The 20,439-nt window shown below is 42.9% G+C and overlaps 2 protein-coding genes across 2 annotated transcripts; one reads left to right on the forward strand and one right to left on the reverse strand.

Moving 5' to 3' along the window:
- Window positions 1-1,866: 1,866 nt before the first annotated feature.
- On the forward strand, window positions 1,867-13,126 carry LOC139928817 (uncharacterized). Its single transcript, XM_071921490.2, has 17 exons — window positions 1,867-2,009; window positions 3,068-3,174; window positions 3,324-3,469; window positions 3,858-4,018; window positions 4,219-4,413; window positions 4,542-4,992; window positions 5,552-5,677; window positions 6,608-6,698; window positions 7,164-7,387; window positions 7,963-8,205; window positions 8,422-8,520; window positions 8,781-8,974; window positions 9,193-9,367; window positions 9,506-9,662; window positions 10,324-10,477; window positions 11,268-11,379; window positions 11,539-13,126. Exons 1-17 carry the CDS (start codon window positions 1,989-1,991, stop codon window positions 11,712-11,714), a joined length of 2,832 nt encoding a protein of 943 aa, XP_071777591.2. The 5' UTR covers window positions 1,867-1,988; the 3' UTR covers window positions 11,715-13,126.
- Window positions 13,127-13,298: 172 nt separating this feature from the next.
- Window positions 13,299-19,900, reverse strand: LOC139928818 (ATP-binding cassette sub-family F member 2). The gene is made up of 15 exons (XM_071921491.2): window positions 19,847-19,900; window positions 18,781-18,946; window positions 18,318-18,530; window positions 17,682-17,864; window positions 17,215-17,386; window positions 16,864-16,959; window positions 16,660-16,762; window positions 16,273-16,368; window positions 15,759-15,878; window positions 15,536-15,625; window positions 15,332-15,442; window positions 15,177-15,239; window positions 14,427-14,555; window positions 14,044-14,247; window positions 13,299-13,937 (listed from the first exon to the last, which is right to left on the reverse strand). Exons 2-15 carry the CDS (start codon window positions 18,932-18,934, stop codon window positions 13,818-13,820), a joined length of 1,854 nt encoding a protein of 617 aa, XP_071777592.1. The 5' UTR covers window positions 18,935-18,946; window positions 19,847-19,900; the 3' UTR covers window positions 13,299-13,817.
- Between the last annotated feature and the right edge of the window lie 539 nt (window positions 19,901-20,439).

Consider the following 20,439-nt stretch of genomic DNA (forward strand, 5'->3'; position numbering starts at 1 on the left):
CCGCTTGAAAGAAAAATAAGTCAACAGTCAAAATCACTTCACACGCATTCAAAACAGCGGCGACTCGAAGCAAAACGCGTTTTAGTGAAGGGAAAATCTCGTATGGCTTACAATCACAAACAATGGGAAAGCAGATAGTTTATTTACTCACTGGTGACAGTAAGGTAGCCTACTGGTACTTACCCCGAACTCACTCACTGAATGACTTGCTCGATCTGTCAAGACTGCTAGAATAAAAACAAAAAACCTCCGGTAACAACTTTCAAAATAAAACCCTCATTGACGAACATGGCACGTGTTTGAGTAATACAAAGTACCTGAGTAAAATAATAAATTATATATTTAAGGAAGTATTTGTACTAAATTGAAATTAAAATGTTGTTGTTTTTTCAAAATGTCACGTCACAGCATAACATAACGAATTTAAATGTCCTACAGTAACTGTACACACTTTTTTCAAACGTGACATTTTGTGCTTTTATTATGAAGGCAGAGCACCTGACTTCCGGTCTTGTTCTAGTTATTTCTGGCAGCTTGATGGAAGATGGAATGGCTGGCTTCTCGCCGCTTCCTCTGGAAAGAAGTTGCTGCGCCTGCGTAACTGTGGATGATTCATATGTCTCATGAAGATTTGCAGGGAGGGCCTCGTCCCGTTATGTTGAACGCACCATAACTGTCCATATAAACAGAAACACATATTAAATGTTTATCTTTTCCATAATGTCATTTAACATTTTTCCTATTGATTTTTGTTTATACTGGTGTTTGTTTGCCTTATGATGATCACCCATCATCACAGGTCATAGTTTACCCACCTTATTATTTACCATATTACCGATTGTACTTACAATACTGTGCAAAATAAGCAGTAATTTTCATTTTAGAAAACAAATGTCCTACTTTTTTCTCCACATTTATCAAAGAGTCAGTTATTTAATATATGAATAAAAACAAAAAATAAAAATATTCCCACATTTTGGTTAATTTAAGAGCAACTTTAAAGGGCTGATTCCAGAGCAATACAGGTCTGGTGGTAGGGTATATCTGATCAAGTGATGGGTTTATAAGCTTTTTCCAGTTGCTCAGATAGACTGTCCACCTAATTTTACATATTTGTACCATGCTAAAGTCAACTGGGCCAACACTAACGAAAAAAACAAAATAACACTACCATATCCCTGTAATTTTCCTATAGGGACTCTGTGAGTGTGTGTGTATTGTATGGTATTGTCTCCTATGGTATCACTATAATATTCTTATAGACCTATGGTGATATTTATATCCTGATAACATTTATCAGAGGTTTCCATAGTACTTTAAAATAATTTATTATATGATTCCCACATTCCCACATTTTGTTTTAGAGCAGATTTTAAGTGAAGACTGGTTCTACTACTACTCCGGTATTTCTGAAAGGTTTACAAAGTTCTTCCAGTTGCTCAGAAAGGCCAGAATTTATCCTTCTCATTTTATGGATTTTTATAGGTTTTTATAGATGTGCCAAAGCTGGTTGGGCCAATATGCAGTGTGCATGTTGCATGGGCACAACACCACCGTGGACGGAGTGAGGGTGACCCCTACTGGTGGTGTGTTGAAACTGCAACCAGACAGAGGTCAGTAAAAGATATAAGACCAGTTAAATTAAGTGATATATTTGGTATTGCTAGTATTTATTGCGTAACATGATTACTTTTAAATCGCAAACGAACTTGTATTTAATGTGGGGATACTCTGTAGAGAAGTGTTGCCTTTGCAGCGAGTCACGTGGTGGTTGTTTGTAGGTGTTTCCCATTCACGGTCAGCAGTTTTGGATAGGCTCGTTTCGTGTTGATGTTCTGTCAATCCACAAGTCAAAGGGGGGAGAGGTCAGTCTTGCTAGCATAGCAAGCTAAGCAGCAGACTAATAATACGCAACCAGGAAATGAGCTAAGTTGCTAATTAATGTGTGTTTCAGACTGATCTGAGTGAAGTAACGTTGAAACACCGGCATGAATTCCAGCGCTTCTCCGGTAAGCTGCAATTTACTGCACGTAACATAGCACAGTGATATAGCTAGCTGCTGTAGCTTTAGCTTTGCTAACGTTCGTCATCAGCTAACGTTAACTAACTGTTAGCTAACTTAGCTAACTTAGCTCTCATGCTAACATTGTTTGTTGACAGCCCACACTGCCCCAGACATCATAACAAACTAGGTTAGCTTGTTTGCTGGTTTAAATTAGCTGATGTTACTGTGAAGTCTCGCATTTAGCTTGGCCCAAGCTAGCTAACGGTATACTTTACGTGATATTACAACTAATTTAGCCTAGGTGAGTTTAAATGCGAAACAACCCAGTCAGCCCTGGCTAGTCAAATTTTATTGACACCCAGGGACAAACAAAAGATAGCAGGCTAGCTAAAATTGCTGTCCACACTAACACAAAATTAAGATCAGTCATTTCCGTAGAGGGTGGTTAAAGGGGCATTTCACCCATCAAACAATGTAGAATTCAAACTTCATATTGTCAACAACACCTACTTGTACGCCCTTACCTCAGGCTTTGGGTTGAACCATTTTTTCCTCTACAATATTAGTAATCTTATCAAACACTTATTACAATATGAATAAAAATGGAAGCAACAAATTAAAAGCGTAAACAATAAATAAACAAACTGGAAATATTAATAAAATGCAAACGGTAAAAGGCAGAATAATTAAAAAAACAATTAAAAACATAATACAGACCATAGTTCAAGTAAAAGCAAGCCTAAAAAGTGTGTTTTAAAAGAGAGAGAGACACTGAGTTAGCTAGCCTGATTCAAAACCAAGGGGCCACGATGAAGAAAGCTTGATTGCCCCAAGTCTTTAGCTCAGACTGAATATTTTATTAAGCTTTAATTAAGACATAAAATCAGTTCAACTCAGAAGAACTGTGCCCTATTAGTCGTCCTTTTGTGCAAATACTGAACTGACATGAAACAAAACTAACTCATCTGAAGTGAAAGGCACTTTGGTCAACCCTTGCTGACGCGCCTTGTGTATCTAAATAATATAGTTGTTCAATGACCTGTGTTTGATATTGTGTTGCAGACTATTGGGGAGTTATTTCTCACCCTCAGAGAGATGGGATTCACTGAGGAACAGATCCAGGCTGCTGTGCAGGCAGGCCGTTTTTCTGTGCCAGAGGCAGCTGAGTGGTGAGTTGTCCTGGCCCTTATTCCCGAGTCCATGTGTTTGGAAATAGAAGGGCAATGTCATTAATAAAACATTTTAATACATAATCCCCCTTTCATTTCTAATAGATAATTCCCCTTCACTAAATTACTTCTGCGTCCCTCTCTCATAGGCTCTTACAAGGACATCATCCGCGACACAAATTGGTTAAGCAGTCATCACAGCCGGCTGAAACTGCGTTTTCTGCATTCAACCCTCCCAAAGATGCAGGGAGCCCAAGCACTTCTGAGTCACATGCAGTTCCCACTGACAGTAGAGGTATGACACCTAGCAGTTTGGACTATATAGAAGTTATTTGTTTACTTTAAGTATGGCTTTTGGACTAGACGTTTTGGCTGGGCAAGGGAACAATTTGTAGTAATTTAGTCTTGTTATGGCTGTGTTTGCTTTTATTTTGTCCACAGACAAGGGAATTGTGTGTAGAGGGTATTGTGTAAATTTGTCCTTGCTAGTCTACTCCCATTGTAATATCTTAAAGAAAACAGTACTTATTTGTAATCATGTAATTGTGATTATTGGTATTATTTTAGTATGGCTTAAATGAATTGAGCTGGATATTTTAGGATGCAAAATGACATGCAGCTGTGTAAATGTTGTCAGTTTCTTTGTGTTAGTGTCTCATTGGATTGTTTCTAATTTTTAACAGCTCGCCCCTCTTTGGTCCTGAGATCACCACAGTCTTCCACCACGTCCCCAGACCCACCGCCTATCGAGTCCCGCATTAAACAGGATAAGAGTGACTTTGAAGAGCAGCAGAGACAACGTGTGGCGCAGGAGGCCAGGGCAGAGAGAAGACAGAAGAAACAGGTCAGCAGTACTTAAAAGAAAGGCTCCTGGTCTGGACAAGCACAGCAGTCAGCACTAACTCAGACAGACAGACAATTGGCTTGTAGTTTATCACACTGAGAAGGAAATATTTTAAACCGTGTATCTGATTTGCATTCTTAGAACAGTAATGTCCATACAGTTGGTGCACACATGTTGCCATATGTCTGTTGGTCTACCAGGAGCGTGAGTTGGTGTTAAAGCGGATTGCTGAGGATCGGAGGAGCCTGCAGGAGAAGAATCAGACTAGTGCCAATGCCGAGACCTCCACCTCCCCCTCCCCCTCCCCCTCCGCCTCTGCCTCCGCCTCCAGTGATCAAGGCCAGAAGGCTGGAGGAAAGATTCAGACTAACGTGGATAACAACTGTATCCTCATGGTGAGGCTATGGAGATCTCAGTTTCTGCTTATATGTGTGTGAAGTTGATGCAGTCAAGTAAATCACAAAGCATGGACTCTAAAGTTAGAGTTGCTGTTTACATCTAATTTTTTTGTGTTTTGCTGCAGATACGGCTGCCATCTGGTGAATCCATGCGTGAGCGCTTCCCAGCTGATGCCCCTCTGCGCAGCGTGGTGGAGCACATCTCCGGGCGTCACCCCTCCCTGCCCACCTTTTCTCTCCTCCAGGGTTTCCCACGGAAGCGCTTTGGGGAGGCAGAGCTAGCTTGCTCACTGCGCTCTCTCGGCCTCACGCCCAACGCCGCCCTGTGCATCCAGACCACTCCTCCAGAGACACCGCAGGACCCGCCCAGTCCGGCAGATCGACTCTCAGTGGGACAGAGTGACCAGGCGCCGTTTGTCGTGCCTCCTCAGCCTCAGATCCCTGTTCAGGAGGAGGCAGGAGGGGAGGAGCCTGCTGTGCCCCCTCCACTACCCCAACAGCTGTGGGAAGAGGCAGTGAGTTATGCAGGGATCCCTGGTGTTGGTCCACCACTGTCTGGGCCTTCTCACTTCTGGGGTAAGTGTTAACAACACCATATGAATTCATTTATTGGCTGTTGTAGGACTTTAACCTGTGACCTTCTGATTACCAGACAGCCTCTTTAACCTCTAGACCATCTTATCACTAGTACCCCTGGCAAGTGCTTCTGAGGTTTTTCCAAAGTAAACAACTGAGAAGGTCCATATGCTGGTTAAGAAAATGTACATAAAGTGAGGCTTCTCTGGTGTGTCGAGTTCAAATAGGCAAAACTGACAAGTGCTGCTTGTCAGTTTGCCAAGCTGCATCTTCTTTATTCGAAACATGTAAAATAAATCAATCAAGATATCTTTTTGAGAGTGCAAATTTCCTTTTTTTGATTTTTGAACTTTTTCAAAAACATATTTTTAAACAGAGGTTTTTCTGTAGCACTTCAGAAATGTTTTTTTCCTTCACAAAAGACTGTTCGTAGTGTACAATGCTGTTAGTAGGCTGATTCATAGACCCATTACTTAAATGCACTGCAGAGTTACAGACATTGAGCTTTATTTAAGTAGCTGTATAGTCGACTGAAAGCTCTCCTGGTGCTTTTCAACAGGGCGAGGCCAGAAGTTGGTTCCTGGCAATGCTGAGGAGGCTGCCAGCTCAGACGATGACGATGATGAGGAGCAAGAGGGAGAGGGAGAGGGAGAGGGAGAGGGAGAACCACCTCTCATGCTTAACGGTACTGCCCCCTGTGTCTGGGATTGGTGCTGACCCTTCCTCTCTCCCTTGCCCTCCTTTTTGCTTGCTTTCCCGCCTTCTTTCTCTCTCTGGCTCCTCCCCTTCCTGGCTCTATGCGTCTCCAGTTTTTCATCCCTGCAGAACTTTTTGTTCTTTCTTGTCAGAAACAGATTACCCTGGCCTCCAACTCTCAGTTGCGAGAGTAACTTTAAAAAGCTCGGTCTGTCTTAGGGTGCTTGCAATTGCAGCACAAACTCATATCAAAATCTGTTAGTATGTTAGTACACTAATATATTTAATATTTCATACTGTATGTTGCATAAGTTGCCCATTGTACAAAATGCAGTTGACTGCTTTGGCTGCCACCAGAACATTAGGGTAACTGTCCCAGTAATGTGTGTCATATGTCCAGCTCACCGTGAGAAAGCTGCTTCATGCTTGGATTAGGAAATAGGTGAATGCCCCTGTGTGTCCCACATACATGAGGTCAGAACTGCTGAGCCCTACCAATGAAAACTGTGCTCACAAAGCCCTTATAGCCAGCCAGCCAGTCATATTTAGCCTTTGAAAGCATGTGGTTTTCATATAGGAATCTGAATGTGTGCCAGGCCAGTGTATGATCAGAGCTCATATTGAGACTCTCAGTTGTAGCTAGTTAGAGGAGAATCAAAGATCCAGAACAGAGCATGTTGATAAGAGGTGTGGGATGTATCTAGAAAAGAAATATTGCAAAAGTGTACATGTTTTTTAAAAAACTGTAAAGACTATAGGAATGAAAATCTGCTTAAGAGCTGATTGATTTGATTTTAACAGAACTATGTGACTTAAAATATATGGGCCAGTTCTGATGTCAGTGACTGTTTTGAGTTACAACTGGGTGGTGTTAGCATATCCTTATAGCTTACAATTGTCACATGTGTGATTGTCACAGGAATGCCGAGGCTACCCTTCTTCCCAGAGAACAGGGTTCGTGGAGGATTTGAGCCCAGACACCAGTGGCCAGAGCAAGGGAATCGACTGAGGTGGGTGTCCAGACAGAATGGTACTTAGGGCTGAGTGTAATGTAAGAACACAATAATGTGATATCACTTACTATCCAATATAGTTCAAACTGTTTTATGTGACTGGTTTCACAGGAATGATTTGAAAGATTATAGAGTGTTTTTGCAATATATTATTTTTTACCATTGTTCATTAATACAATGAAATCAAAATAGTTGTGATGACTCATTCTAAAGGTAGCATTAACACAACTGTTGCCTTAAAAAGTGATTGAAGTGATGAGGGGTTTTGAAGTGTAGTGCTAATGGTTCAGATAATTCAACCATGAGATACTTGCATATACAGTGAAAGATGTGTAAAAAGGACCGCTGTGTGTGTGTGTGTGTGTGTGTGTGTGTGTGTGTGTGTGTGTGTGTGTGTGTGTGTGTGTGTGTGTGTGTGTGTGTGTGTGTGTGTGTGTGTGTGTGTGTGTGTGTGTGTCTCAGGGAGGCTCCGGTAGAGGACCCAGCAGAGCCGGAGGATGCCGGAGATCGGGTGGTACCCGGGGCTGCAGGGCTGGCTGCAGTGGAGCGTCTTCAAAGAGCAGCACACCAGGAAGACCCCCACGCATCCCAGGGACACCCATCACCCCCCAAAAGACCCTTCAGAACGCCCAGCGTACCGTCCCTATGTGCCATGGCCACCCGCGCAACTGTCCACCTCATGACAGGTGAGAGAAAATCAGTGTACTGAACTATGAGTAGTGTCCTAGTATGCAGATTTGTTTGTATGTGAAAGTTCAGCAACAGGTATAGGTCTAAGCTAGGGCTGGGCGATGATTCAATTCAATCTTATCGTTTATCGTCTTTCAGTGGAATCATATCGTGATGATATGGTAATTTTCGGATATCATGACACACAATTCTGCTGTCTAAATTGATGATAACGACCACATTTTATTTAAAAACTCTGACAAAATGAGGTATGAAACATTTTAAGGAATGTTATTTGAAAATTTCAGTTTTGTTAGACCCCTCAGTTTTGTTAGACACCTAAGATTACCATTCGGTTCAATGAGATCACCATTAATTTGACTATTTAACATGTGATTTTGCATATGTGAGCAATATCGTGACGGATATCGATATCGGAAAAAAATCCTTACGATTATCGTGTTATTGATTTCAGCTATATTGCCCAGCCCTAGTCTAAGCTAATTTTCAGAAAAATGTGTTGTATCTTTCATTACCCTGATCTTCTCATCCTCTTTCTTCCCTCCGTGGTCGTTCCTCTCTACTCTCTCAGCTCCCAGCATGCAGTACAGCAGCAGTCTGTCCTGTCTGACCCCGGAGCTAGCAGAGCTCCTGCTCAACCACATGTCCCGCGAGAGGCTCCTGCGTCCACGCACCCTGGAGCTCTTCTTCGGCTGCCCACTGCAGAAGTTTGTCCTCAACTGCTACCCTTACTCCACCAATGAGCTCCTGCGGCAGTTACGGGCCTTCACCGCACTGAAGCATCTGAGTCTGGTCAACTCGCCGCTCATCACTGGTACAGCATTCACACCTTGGATACAGCGTTGACAAAAAGACTAGTATGAGTAACTTAGTCAAGTCAGAAGATGTAGTAATGGTTGTTTTGTTTGTAGACATCTAGGCTGTAGGCAAACTGTTGTTTTAGATATCAGTTTTGCTGTGTAAAATTTTGCAGTATGTTTGGTCAGTGTCTTTGGTATTGCATGTTCATCTCCTATACTTTCTTGTCCAGACTCTGGCCTGTCAATCCTCTCCAGCCTGGTTAAACTCCAGTACCTCAACCTGGCTTCCTGTAGCAAACTGACCGACTCCTGTCTGCAACATATCACAGGTCAGCCTTTCTACACACTCAGGCAGCCTTGTGAACAAGGCTCAGTCATTAGAGGGGGATAATAAATACAACGGATTATGTAACCCCCCTCCATTTTTGATTACGTGCAAGAACACCAGGCCCCAACATAAGCTGCTCTCTGAAATTGTGTAAAGTACTCTTATGTAGAGATGAATGGGTTTTGCCGTTATGAGTAATTAGTTAACCTCCTTTTTTTGCCACTTAGCAACATGATCTTATTTTCCTCCTGTGCCTTCAAGGTTTAAAGAGCCTGTGTTTCCTGTCGCTGGACCAGACCAAAGTGACCGATGCAGGGATGGTGCTATATCTCCAGTCAGCTCCCTCCTGCCTCACTCAGCTCAGCCTGAACCAGACGACGGTGACCGAGGCCACACTGGCAGTCCTGCCCACCTGTGCGCCACAGCTACGACTCCTTAGTATCAAGCAGACCAAGGTACTTCAGCTCTACTAGCATGTCTGACATGTAAAGAACAAACAAAAAAGACACCAAAGAGTAGAGTCAGTATCGTCATGATTAAACATATCGCCATTATTTTTGCCTTGGTGTGTTTTGGTCACAGAATTGCTAGTCATCAATAATGGTTACTATTTTACTGTTTTACTGTTATATTTCTCATGATATTTATTGTGTCTTGGTGGCTCTTCTCTCAGGTGAGTGATGTGTCGGCTTTGGCAGAGCTGTCCAGCCTGCAGACTCTCAACCTGGATGGGACAGGAGTGACGGAGGGCTCCCTGGAGCACCTCGCCACCCATCCCACCCTGTCTTCCCTCAGTGTGGCAGGCATCCCCGTAGAGGACGGCAACCACGCCCTGCAGATCATCTCAGGTGTGTAAGTGGGAGGGCGCACGCATATGTAAGCCAACAACAGAAGAAGAAGAAAATGATCAGTCCATAATTTTATGAGTGAAACACAATGGTCAATGTTGAATCAAAAGTTTAGTGAGGTTCCTGCCTGCCCCCCAGGTCTAAGGCTGACCCAGCTGACCCTGCCTGGACGCCACTCTGTGACGGACAGCGGGCTGTTGTTCCTCTCCAGACTGTCTTTGCTGTCAGAACTGGACCTAACAGACTACACACAAGTCACAGACCAGGGAGCCAGCCAGCTCTCCACCATGACCAGGTTATTCACATACTTTATGATTATTATACTGCACAGGTAATGATATTAGGTAATATTTTATTGCATGCACTATAATAGAATTTATTATACGGCTTTGTTGAATACTCATTTCCGATGAATGCATTCTGAGGGCTGTTATTTCTGAATAATAGCCCACATGTTTCCGATATTACCTTAAGTTTATTAGGAAAATTTTGATTGCTGGTTAGAGGCTGAACGGCAACCTGATTTGTTTTTACGTTGCCATGGTTGCAGTTCTTATACAGTGTAGCCATGGATGCTAGCTGCAGATGTTTCTATGGTTGCAGTCCTGCTGAACTACTTTTTGGCAGAAGCTTGTGAACTACTTATTACTTACTACTAATTTTAAATCTATATTTTGTGTCAAATGGTCAGTGTCTTTGATAAGTAGCTGTGTCTTAAGTGGGATAATGTACAGGGAGACAGTCGCTGTAAAATAAGCCCTTCAGGGTGATCAGGACTTGATTCACCCTGTGACTCACCCTATATTCACGCTGTCAGGGCTTATTTTGCATTAAAGACTGTCTCGCTGTTAATTATCCCTTACATTTTACACGTAGGCTTTTGACGCAGTTGTTTCAGTTTGATTACCACATCTAAATATGCTGACAGGAGTGTTGTGTTGTCTTTGTGTTTGCAGGTTGAAGAAACTGTCACTCAGTAACACTCAGGTGACGGATGCCGGGCTTCCACCTCTGTGTAGCCTGCAGGAGCTGCAGGAGCTCTGCCTCGACCGCACAGCCGTCACCAGCCGAGGAGTGGCTGCTCTCATCACCTGTCTGCCGCACCTCCAGGTGACATTATTGGTGACATCTGTAAATATGTGAATCTGTCAGTAGCCATCGTCGTGTGAATTTTATTTTAGCAATTGTGGACAAACCTTTTACTGGTATTACAGAGATGCTCTGTCTTTATTTATAATAATAGTAATGTTGTGACACTTTATTGATCCCAGTAAGGAAGTTCTTTTTTCGCTTACCCCTCATCAGGGAGGTCAGAGGTCAGTTAGAGAACAGTGGCTCTGGAGCTGGTAGGGATTGAGCGACTTGATCAAGGACACTTCAGCAGGGCAGATGTTCGCCGACAGGAGGCCCGAACTAGAGTTAAACCGATTAAACTGTTTTTCTGACTCTCTAAAACAAGCAATGAAATTTGATTTTCTTTGCACATTTTATCAATTCACTTAGTTGTTCAATAATGTTTTTTGTAAATTATTTCTTCATTTAAAGACAGTAATGTATCTCAGAGTACCTCCTACCGTTGGCTTTCAAAAATCCATACCGGTCAAACCCTAGCTTGAACCTGTGTCCTCTGGGTGACAGACGGTGACTCTAACCACTAGGCCACCCTGCTGACTTTATCATTACTTCTCCTATTCTTTGTTCTCCAACTTACACCTCTATTCTTTACTCATGTAATGGCACAATTTTCCCCCAGGGGTCAGTCAAACTCCTGCTTGTATTGGTGGATAAAAGTTTACAAATTAGACCAGATACGACAAGTAGTGCAGCCTGAGACTTCCTCACTTTGTGTGCATGTTCATGAGATTATGTTGATGTTTGTTGTTTCTTCTGTGTTTCCTAGGTGTTGGGGTTGGCCAGCACTCAGGTGGGAGACACAGTTGTGAGGAGAGGTCTGGTCCACTGCAGTCAGCTGCTTAAACTGAACCTCAGCCGCACACGCATCACAGACCACGGTGAGGTCACACACTAAACTTACTGGCCTTTCTTTATCTGACTCGACCACAAAAGACTGAAATGTAATACCTGTTTGTTTGTGTGCCTGTATGTGTTCCCCCAAAACATACACAGGGATGTACAGGGAAGTGATGGCTTTCTTTTCCTCTTTTCCTCAGGTCTGAAGTTCCTGAAACACATGTATCTGGCCCAGGTGAACCTGGATGGTACTGGTGTGTCTCTGTCCGGCATCGCCAGCCTCATCTCTTTCACCAACATCAGCAGCATCCGGGCCAGCCACACTCGCGCCATCCCCCCCGATGAAGTGTCAGACGAGGAGTGGGAAGCCCAGTGAGCGCTGAATCTCTCCAGCCGGTCCACACTTGCCTCAGCACAGCTCCAACTGTTGCTGTCCTCCTCGCCCCCAAAAAATGTCTGCTGCCATCTGGATAGCTTGGAAACGGCATGGCTGCAACACATCTCCTACTTGCACTGTTTCAGCTGCAGCTAGTGGCACTAATCTCTCAATCACGTCTACTACTGAGTTGAAATCTTAGAAGGGAGCATTGTGTTCATAAATTAGACCCTCTATAACCTTTATATATAGACTCAGTCAATATTTACTCACATTCGCTGCAACGCTTTGTCTCTGGTGAACTCCAGCTGACAAACTCTGTGTGCAGCTGCCTGTGGTTCTCCCATTTGGTACCAATGGAGCCAACTGGCAGAAACATAGCAGAAACCCTCCACCATAATGCTTTTCATTCCCTTGCACACTTATTACAATATGTTGGAAATTAAGTGGAGATGCAACATATATAACACAGCATGCATTTGCAGATTGCCACAACTAACAGGCTGATATATCTAATAAATCAAACAAACAAAACCGGGTTGAAGAAAATCATAGTTTTTGGGTGTGAAGGCAGGTGATGTCTCATTTACGATGTTTAAATTCTAATAATCAATTTGCCACCTCTTATTGGAACTAATGTTGAGTCTTCAGCCGCGTTCATGTCATGTCAGATTTACTGTAAAAACATTCACATCAGTCTCCTAGTGGTGATTACAACTAGGACGAAGGGGATTTTTTTTGTGTGCACTCCCACTCCCACTTAGCATCACGAATTGCGGAAGTATGTCAACACAAGCGGCAAACAGTGCAGCAAATCCACTGATGTTGACAGTCCAAGATAATAACACTCAAAATGATCAGTTATTCACAGTAATACAATCAACTCTACTTATTAAAAGCGAGTAATATCTCCAGTTTGTTTATGGTTGGTTTTAAATTCATAAAGAAATATTTTGAATGTGGGCGTTCCAGCCAGTTCAACACTTTCAAATTGTAGAAAGTCATCCCATTCTTGTGTTTCTTCCGATATGGCATGAACACGGCATATTGGGAGCTTTAGCAAATGTCAAAGTCAGAGTCCGTAATACAGATTTATGACTTCTGGAGTCATACCTGTATGGATTTTGTTTTTTCAGTTTCAACAAACCACAAACATCACCAGAAATGTTTTTTTTTTTCCTTTTTAACTACAGCCTGGAGATGTGTCAGTTAATGTTCTACAAATGGCTGTCTTAAATTACCATGTTCCTTGTTTTTCGTTATGCCAAGAAACACCATTATTTTTGGGTAAGCCCAGAGACTTTCCTTTGTCATCATTTTATCAGACTCGGCAAGCAGCATACACACCAGTGGTTGTAAAATGAGGTTGGATCTATGCAGCCATGGGGCTCACAAGCCAGAATCCAAAGCAACTTCTTTAATGGCAAAAAGTTTTGCTCTCTTTTGTTTACAGAGATGTAAAATACAGTTTATTTTCCCAAAATGCTGTTGATTTTGAATAAGAGCACTGTATTCAGTACATTTAAAATGGAAGATGAAGAATGAATAAAATCTTCTAAATCTGAACATTATGTTTGTATTTATTCAAGAACCCATAAACATGATATTGTGTCCACTTGCAAATTCTGTCATTTATTCAGACAAACCTTTATTGCATTAACATTGTTAAATAAGGCATAACTGCTCTTTTACACGGGGGGAAAAAAGAAAAGTCAACTTTTAAATATAAGAAAAGACCTAAAAGCTGCTGCATACATATTAGGATAAAACATCACATTGGAAAAATAAAACTTTTTCTATGATGACAGCACAATGGAATGCATTCCAAAATGCACTGAGATGCTTCAGGTGAATCAGCCAATCAGAGTGCAGCCTGAGGTGAAGGGAGAGGGGATTGGGTCAGGTTCAGCACGGTGCATCGTTGTCAAACTGAGATGGAAATACATCATGTACAACAGACATGTGTCCAATAAGATGCATAAGAGATTGTTTCAGCTCTATTCAGGACATTTCCTGATATGCAAAACCTGCTCATCCCTTCAGGAGCTCGCAGGTCAAATCCATAATGCAAGATAAGTGAGTGGCTCAGAGAGTGATGCTGCTTTAGATGTCATGCGCTTGCTGCTTGTCGATCTTCAATTTCAAGTGCTCCTTGTATGCCAGGATGTCCCTATTCCACTTGGTGATGGTTTGCTTTTCACACACCCAGATCTCCTGAGCCACCTGGAGAAAGGAAGATGAGGATTATAATGGTGCTAGCCATAGCTGATTAATTCAACAGAATATCTTTAAGGGAAAAAAAACTGGTGGGAGCCATATGGTTACATACCTGTTGAATTAGCCTGAAGTCGTGGCTAACCAGCATCATGCCGCCATCAAACTCGTTGATGGCATCTCCCAAGGCGTCGATGGTCTCGATGTCCAGGTGATTGGTCGGCTCGTCAAGGAACAGCATGTGCGGGTTCTGCCAGGCCAGCCAGGCAAAGCAAACCCGGCACTTCTGACCATCTGACAGGTTCCTGATCGGACTGACCTGGAAGAAATTTGAGGAGTTATAGTTTGAGCAGTGAATGATTACAGAACTAAAAAAAGCACGATAAGACATGAGCAAAATAGTTGGACATGAATTTGGCCATTAAAGGAACTTTTTACCAACATCAAACAAAGCATTTTTCCCCATTAGTAACTCCTGGATAAGTATCCCATTCCTACCTGCTGTTTTCCCGTCAGGCCATAGCGTCCGATGATCTTTCTCATCTCCTCCTTTTCTTTGATCTCAGGATAACACTTCATCATGTACTCCAGAGGAGACAGGTCCAGCTCCAGCTGCTCTGTCAGATGCTGTAACACAAGACGCAAAATCATATTGGTGACAGCCAACACAACATAACTGTTACACCATCACTGTGAGAGGGACCCTGCTAAAAGTCAGGGTTGAGACTTGAGTCAAGCTGCTCCATTTGCAGTCAAAATTAAGGGCTGAACCCCTGTCAGAAGGCCAGATCTTCCTGGCTCGTTTTTCTAGTAGACAAGTATGAAGTAAAAGCCACACACTATGAGGGTGGCGTTTAAAATGCAGCTACAAAAGAGAAGCTAACAAAATGTAATGTTCTACAAAAGAGTAAAATGACAGCTTGAAAGACAAAAAAAAAAAAAAAAGAGAGAGAGAGAACATCTCTCCATTGAAGGAGCAGCTGCTCTGCATTTGATCATGTTATAACAAGGTGACAGTCCACAGAAAAGTGACAATTAAGGAAGTCCACTTTCATATGCAGGTCAGTCCCGGGTCTGGCATAGAGCATTGCCGTGTATGAGGCTTGGTGTGAATTTCCTCCTTAACCGGACGGACCCGGTTCAACATACTGTAATATTCCCCAGTCATGTTGGTGAAAGGGGTAATATTCATGGGATTCTGAAACATGCAGGCTTAATAAGGTGCCATCAACAGGCTCAGTGTCTTACCTGGTGATATCTGCCAATCTTGACGTGAGAATGTTTGCGGATCATGCCATCAGTGGGTAGGAGCTGCAGCGAAAGGTGAAAGGAGAATAAGAAATAAGAATTCACGAATACTCATGAAAAACTGGGATACATGTGGGAAAAGGACCTCTACCTACCTCTCCCATCAGCAGCTTCAGCAGTGTGGACTTCCCTGCTCCATTGGGCCCCACCAAAGCCACTCGTGTATCCAAGTCAATACCAAACTCCAGGTTTGTATATATGCATGGCTACAGGAAACATTAGTAGATAAGTGAGACTGAGCAATATATTTATACTTCAGTGTCATTAGCGCCATCCATGCTGAAATAGACTATACTCACTGTGTTGTCGCTGTATTTGAAGCTCACATTCTGAACCATGATAACAGGAGGAGGGATCTTCCCACAGGGAGGAAAATAAAATGACAGAGTCTGTGGGAGAAACAGAGGAAGGACTTAGTACCACTACAGCAAACGTAAATGTACCTTAGGTTGTAATGCTGACTGTGGTTTGGAAATTTTAAATCACCATTACAGGCCTACTGGTGAGTCACCATTACTGTACCTTGTCATTCACAACTCGTTCAGTCAAGCCTGACGCCACCATCTTCTGCAGCGTCTTCTCCTTGCTCTGTGCCTGTCGTGCCAGCTTTGCAGAGCCGTGACCAAACCTGGCTATGTAATTCTGAAGAAGAGGTAGGGACAGACATAGATGTTAAAGGAGAAAGGGTAAAATGGGTTGCAGGGACCCCAATATATGAGGAATACTTTAATTTCATTACCTTTTCACTCACTAGAAGTGATTACAATGAGAGAACATATAAGAATTGCTATTTTGATCACACTGTAAGTTTCATTGCCCCCTCTCCATCTATAGTATAGAAAGTAAGTCTATACCAAATCATGACCAATGGCAAAAATCTTCTCAGATGGGGCTCACTGGAACAAAATCTTATCAAAATGGGGGTTCACAGCCTGGTGCAATTCTATTTGGGGGACCTTCACGTGGAAAAGTTTCATTCCATTAATTTCCGTTAAGTGTAGTAAAACAAATCCACCACACGGTGTCCCCCATTTACCTTCATGTGTGCTATCTGGTCCTGCTCCCAATTGAAGCGTTTCATCTGGTTCTCTTCCAGCTCCTCCCTGGTCTTCACATACTGGTCATAGTTACCCTTCAAAATAAAAATAGATTTGCATAGTCATCCAACATGGGCTGCACAAACCTGCTACACAGGGCAATGCACACACACATAATTAGCAACAGTCCACCCCCACCTTCCTTATATGGTTGTATGAGATCACAGATGGCGGAGTCCATATATGCACTTTTAAAAACGTCTTTAGAGAGATGCTAATGCCGTTTAGCTTGTTTGTTTGCTTTCTGACACTGTGCTAATGAATTTTGCCATCTGGCAAAAAAGTAGTGGTCACAGCTGATGGAGGTTTAAGCAAAGTGTTCTTACCGTGTAATACTTCAGTTTCCTCTGATGCAGGTGGATGATGTTGGTGCACACACCATTCAGGAAATCTTGAGAGTGCGAGATGAGCACAAGGATTCGCCTGAACCTGAGAAGAAAAAGCCGGATGCTCAATATGTATCAATTGTTTCGACTACTTAACTGATCATATGGTAATCCATATGCAGATGATGTGGGGGGTGAACTTACGACTTGAGCTCCTCCTCCAACCACACACAAGCATCCAGATCCAAGTGGTTCGTGGGCTCATCCAGCAGCAACATGAAGGGCTTGATGAACAAGGCTCTGGACAATTAAAGGATAATCGTGAACATTTACATCAGTCATTTCTACACAGGAGACACATGGCTAAACATCACTTAACCCCATAAATGCCTACCATAGTTGTTCTATGCTTGAATGTAGTAGTATATACACACTATAAAGCAAAGCCAATCATCAAGGAGGGCTAGACTGTTCACATCCAAACCCGAGACCAAGATATTATGTACCACATCCTGTCATTGCATGGTGGTATGATAATCAACCTTCCTCCTTTACCTGGCCAGAGCAACACGCATCCTCCACCCTCCACTGAAGTCCTTGAGTTTCTTCTGCTGCATAGCAGCGGTGAAGCCCAAACCGTGGAGGATCCGCGAGGCTCGCACCTCCGCCTTATCTGCATCCAGCTCCTCCAGACGCTCATACAGCTCCATCAGCTTCTCACACTCGGCTATGGGGGGAGAGGAGAGATTTAGGACTATTAATAGCTACTCAATATTACCTTGATGGATGCAAAGCTACAGCAAAACTGAATGTGGGACAGCATTCACAGGTTCAATTTCCTGTGTTTGAGAAGGCAAATATAGTGTTCTTATATTTTATTAGCTTTATTTTAGCATTCTGTTATGTTGTTCATCATGTCTCAAGTGTGTTGCTGCTGTGACAATTAAATTTCCCTCTGGGATAAGTAAAGTACCAATTTATCCTGCAGTTTGTTACTACAAGGTACTTCATATGTAACTCACAGTCCTCGTGGGCGAGTCTCTCCGCCTCCTTCTCCAGCATGATCCTCTGTTCATCCACCTCCATGACACAATGCAGAGCGGTCTTGTCGCTGGGAGCCATCTCCCTGGTCAAGTGGTAAATATCTATGTGCTCTGGAATGGGAATCTCACGATGCCCAATGGCTGACAACAGCATGGATTTTCCTGCATACAGAAGTAGAGAATACATTGAATCGTTTTAGTATGTGACACCAGGAATCCATTCTGTACAACAGCCACACCTCCATTGGGAAATTACTGCCAACGAGCCAAGTCACTTATGTGTAACGTTTTGAAATAGGTGTAAGCTTAAGTGTAGTGACAGAATAGTGTAGATAAGTACAGTTCTGATTCGTGTTGAAGGTGGGTGTGGAGGAGTGTAGTAGTTCTGGGAGGCCAGCACATATCGTTTAGCCTTCTAGAGGTGATATGGACCTAAATCAATCAAACATCTGTGATGGGAGCAGCCCACTTGCTAACACCAATGACATACCCTCTCGCTACCCCACCATCCCAGGCTACATCCTGGCATATGCTGTGTACTGGGAAATGTATAAGCAACCAGCTCTGTATTTCTAGGCAGTATAGAAACCCCCTGTGTAAGAAGAAGCCTGTTACCTGTGCCGTTGAGGCCAATGAGGCCATAGCGTCTGCCTGAATTGAGCTCCAGGCTGGTGTCTGCTAGCAGCTCCTGGCCATGGAAGGTGAGCGACAGGCTGCTAATGTGGACATCCGTGCTGTTGGGGTGGGAAGCCAGCACCCCTGTCACTGCCCGTGCCTCTGTCTTCGCCAGCTCAAATTCATCCAGCTCCTTCGTCAAATTGGCAATCCCTGCCAAACCAAAATCCCATTAGCTATTTTGTGCAGGTTTTGAGCTACAAATGGTGAACAACAGAGTGGCTATTATTAAAAGTTGAGTGTAACAATACTTTCTGGTGGCAATTGCAATTAAGCTTGAGGAACAAACAAGATATACTAAATCAATGCTAGGATTTACCAAAGGAATTACATTCTTGAGCACCATAACTCACAACCGAACGTATAATGGTAATTTATATTCAAACATCCATCCTTCTCTCACCATTGTACTCAGCTCCATTGTTCTCCGCTCCATTTTCCTGGGTCTCTGGTTGTTCACCCTCCTCATTTACCTCATCAGGTTTCTTGGTACGCTGGCGGGCCTTGGCAGCCTCCTTCTTCTTCGCTGCCTTCTTCTTGGCCAAGTCGGATGGCATTGTTGTGCAAGGCTATTTAGCAACACCAAGGATCAGGAAAAGGGATACACAAAAAAGTCTGTCACTCTTTAATGCCATGTTATTATGTTGGCAGTAATTCTTCAGGCAATTCTAGCAGTTCCTCAGTGGCTGGAGGGTTTAAAAAAAAAAAAAATTACGTAACACTTCCATTACACCAGTCAAATTTACTCACTTACTTACTTTTCAGTAAACTTTCAGTTTTAAAAGTGACTGGTTACATACAAAAAGAGGAATTAAAAGTAGAACAATAAGCTACCAGTCAACCAATGTCCAAATTAACCGGCAACTGGGCCCACGCTGGTTGACTGCTAATTAATTCCGTTACCGTTGGTTTATGGAATAAGGATTAGCGAAGACCTAACGTTACGACATGACCAACGCTCCCGCTCAGTAGAGCCCTAGTAATGGCTTTAACGTTAACCAAAAACGCCTTTTGATTGCTTCCAGTCCCACCTGCTTGCACGTTGTGGGCTCTACATTAAAAAGGCTGATAGCTTGGTAGCTAACGCTAACATATTGAGCATCCGGCTCTTTACTGAGCCTATGCTCAGGATTGATTTAACCGACGACAGTCTCCACCACAATAGCGTTAGTTAAGTAAGGTACATTGCTATACATATAGATCCTATCAAGTTTGATAAGCTCCTCGTTAGCTCAAATTTACCCCCTGACTTGCCAAGCTAACAAACGTTAGCTACATTTGATAGGCCTAAGCTGCGTTAACATGCTAACGTTAGCTTGACGCAAGGCCCAGCTACGACGACAACGTCCTAAACCGGCTAACTTCGCGGCAACTAAATGTTTTTCAAACCCACATTTATTTCAACATCAAGTTGTATTTGTTAACAGTTGTAAATGTAACTACCCAGACAACGTAAATTTTGGTCTTACCTAGGTATCTAGTGCTGGTCTTAGAGCACACTGATGTCTCGTGTCCACTTTTCGCCGGGTGGATGTCGCCAAACCGCCAGACAGACCATATATGGTCAAGAAGGGCGGTGAGAATCATATTCCCCTCCCCTTCTCGTGCGTAGGACTGCAGTAAAATTTCCCTTTGCTGCTAGTAGTTTAATTATGGATCGATAACATAGTGTATGGATTGGCTGGGAGACACAAAATACCCCCCCAACTAAGTAAATAAACCCGCCAATACAATGAAAGATAGTACTGTTAAGTATGGACGCAGAACAGGCAGCCCTTCTTGAGATTCAGCTATTTCCGTTAGAATTACTTCTATTTACAGGGAATCCATGTGGATTTTTCCTCAAACCACTAAGCTTTTAACCAGTTGACAAAGGCCTGTTTACAAAAAAAATGAACTGTTAACAGTTTGTACATATACTGTGACAGGGTTTCTCAAGATACCTTTTTTAGATTACAGGTCTGCGGTCATACATGTTGACATAAATTACTAGTTTTCATACTAATGTGACATGTTTAGTGCTGGGGCCTTGGGCGTTATGTACCAGTTGTTTTATATAACT

This window comes from Centroberyx gerrardi, chromosome 22 (genome assembly GCF_048128805.1).
Source record: "Centroberyx gerrardi isolate f3 chromosome 22, fCenGer3.hap1.cur.20231027, whole genome shotgun sequence".
In the NCBI taxonomy this organism is placed as follows: Eukaryota; Metazoa; Chordata; class Actinopteri; order Beryciformes; family Berycidae; genus Centroberyx; species Centroberyx gerrardi.

Coding starts and splice junctions, on each gene's coding strand:
- LOC139928817 (XM_071921490.2), top strand. CDS start 1,989: ATGAATTCCAGCGCTTCTCCG. Junction 6,699..7,163: donor GAGCAAGGGAATCGACTGAG/GTGGGTGTCCAG, acceptor TGTGTGTCTCAG/GGAGGCTCCGGTAGAGGACC. Junction 11,380..11,538: donor CACACGCATCACAGACCACG/GTGAGGTCACAC, acceptor TCTTTTCCTCAG/GTCTGAAGTTCCTGAAACAC.
- LOC139928818 (XM_071921491.2), bottom strand. CDS start 18,934: ATGCCATCCGACTTGGCCAAGAAGAAGGCAGCGAAGAAGAAGGAGGCT. Junction 16,763..16,863: donor TTGGAGGAGGAGCTCAAGTC/GTAAGTTCACCC, acceptor TTTTCTTCTCAG/GTTCAGGCGAATCCTTGTGC. Junction 16,369..16,659: donor GGAAACTGAAGTATTACACG/GTAAGAACACTT, acceptor TTTATTTTGAAG/GGTAACTATGACCAGTATGT.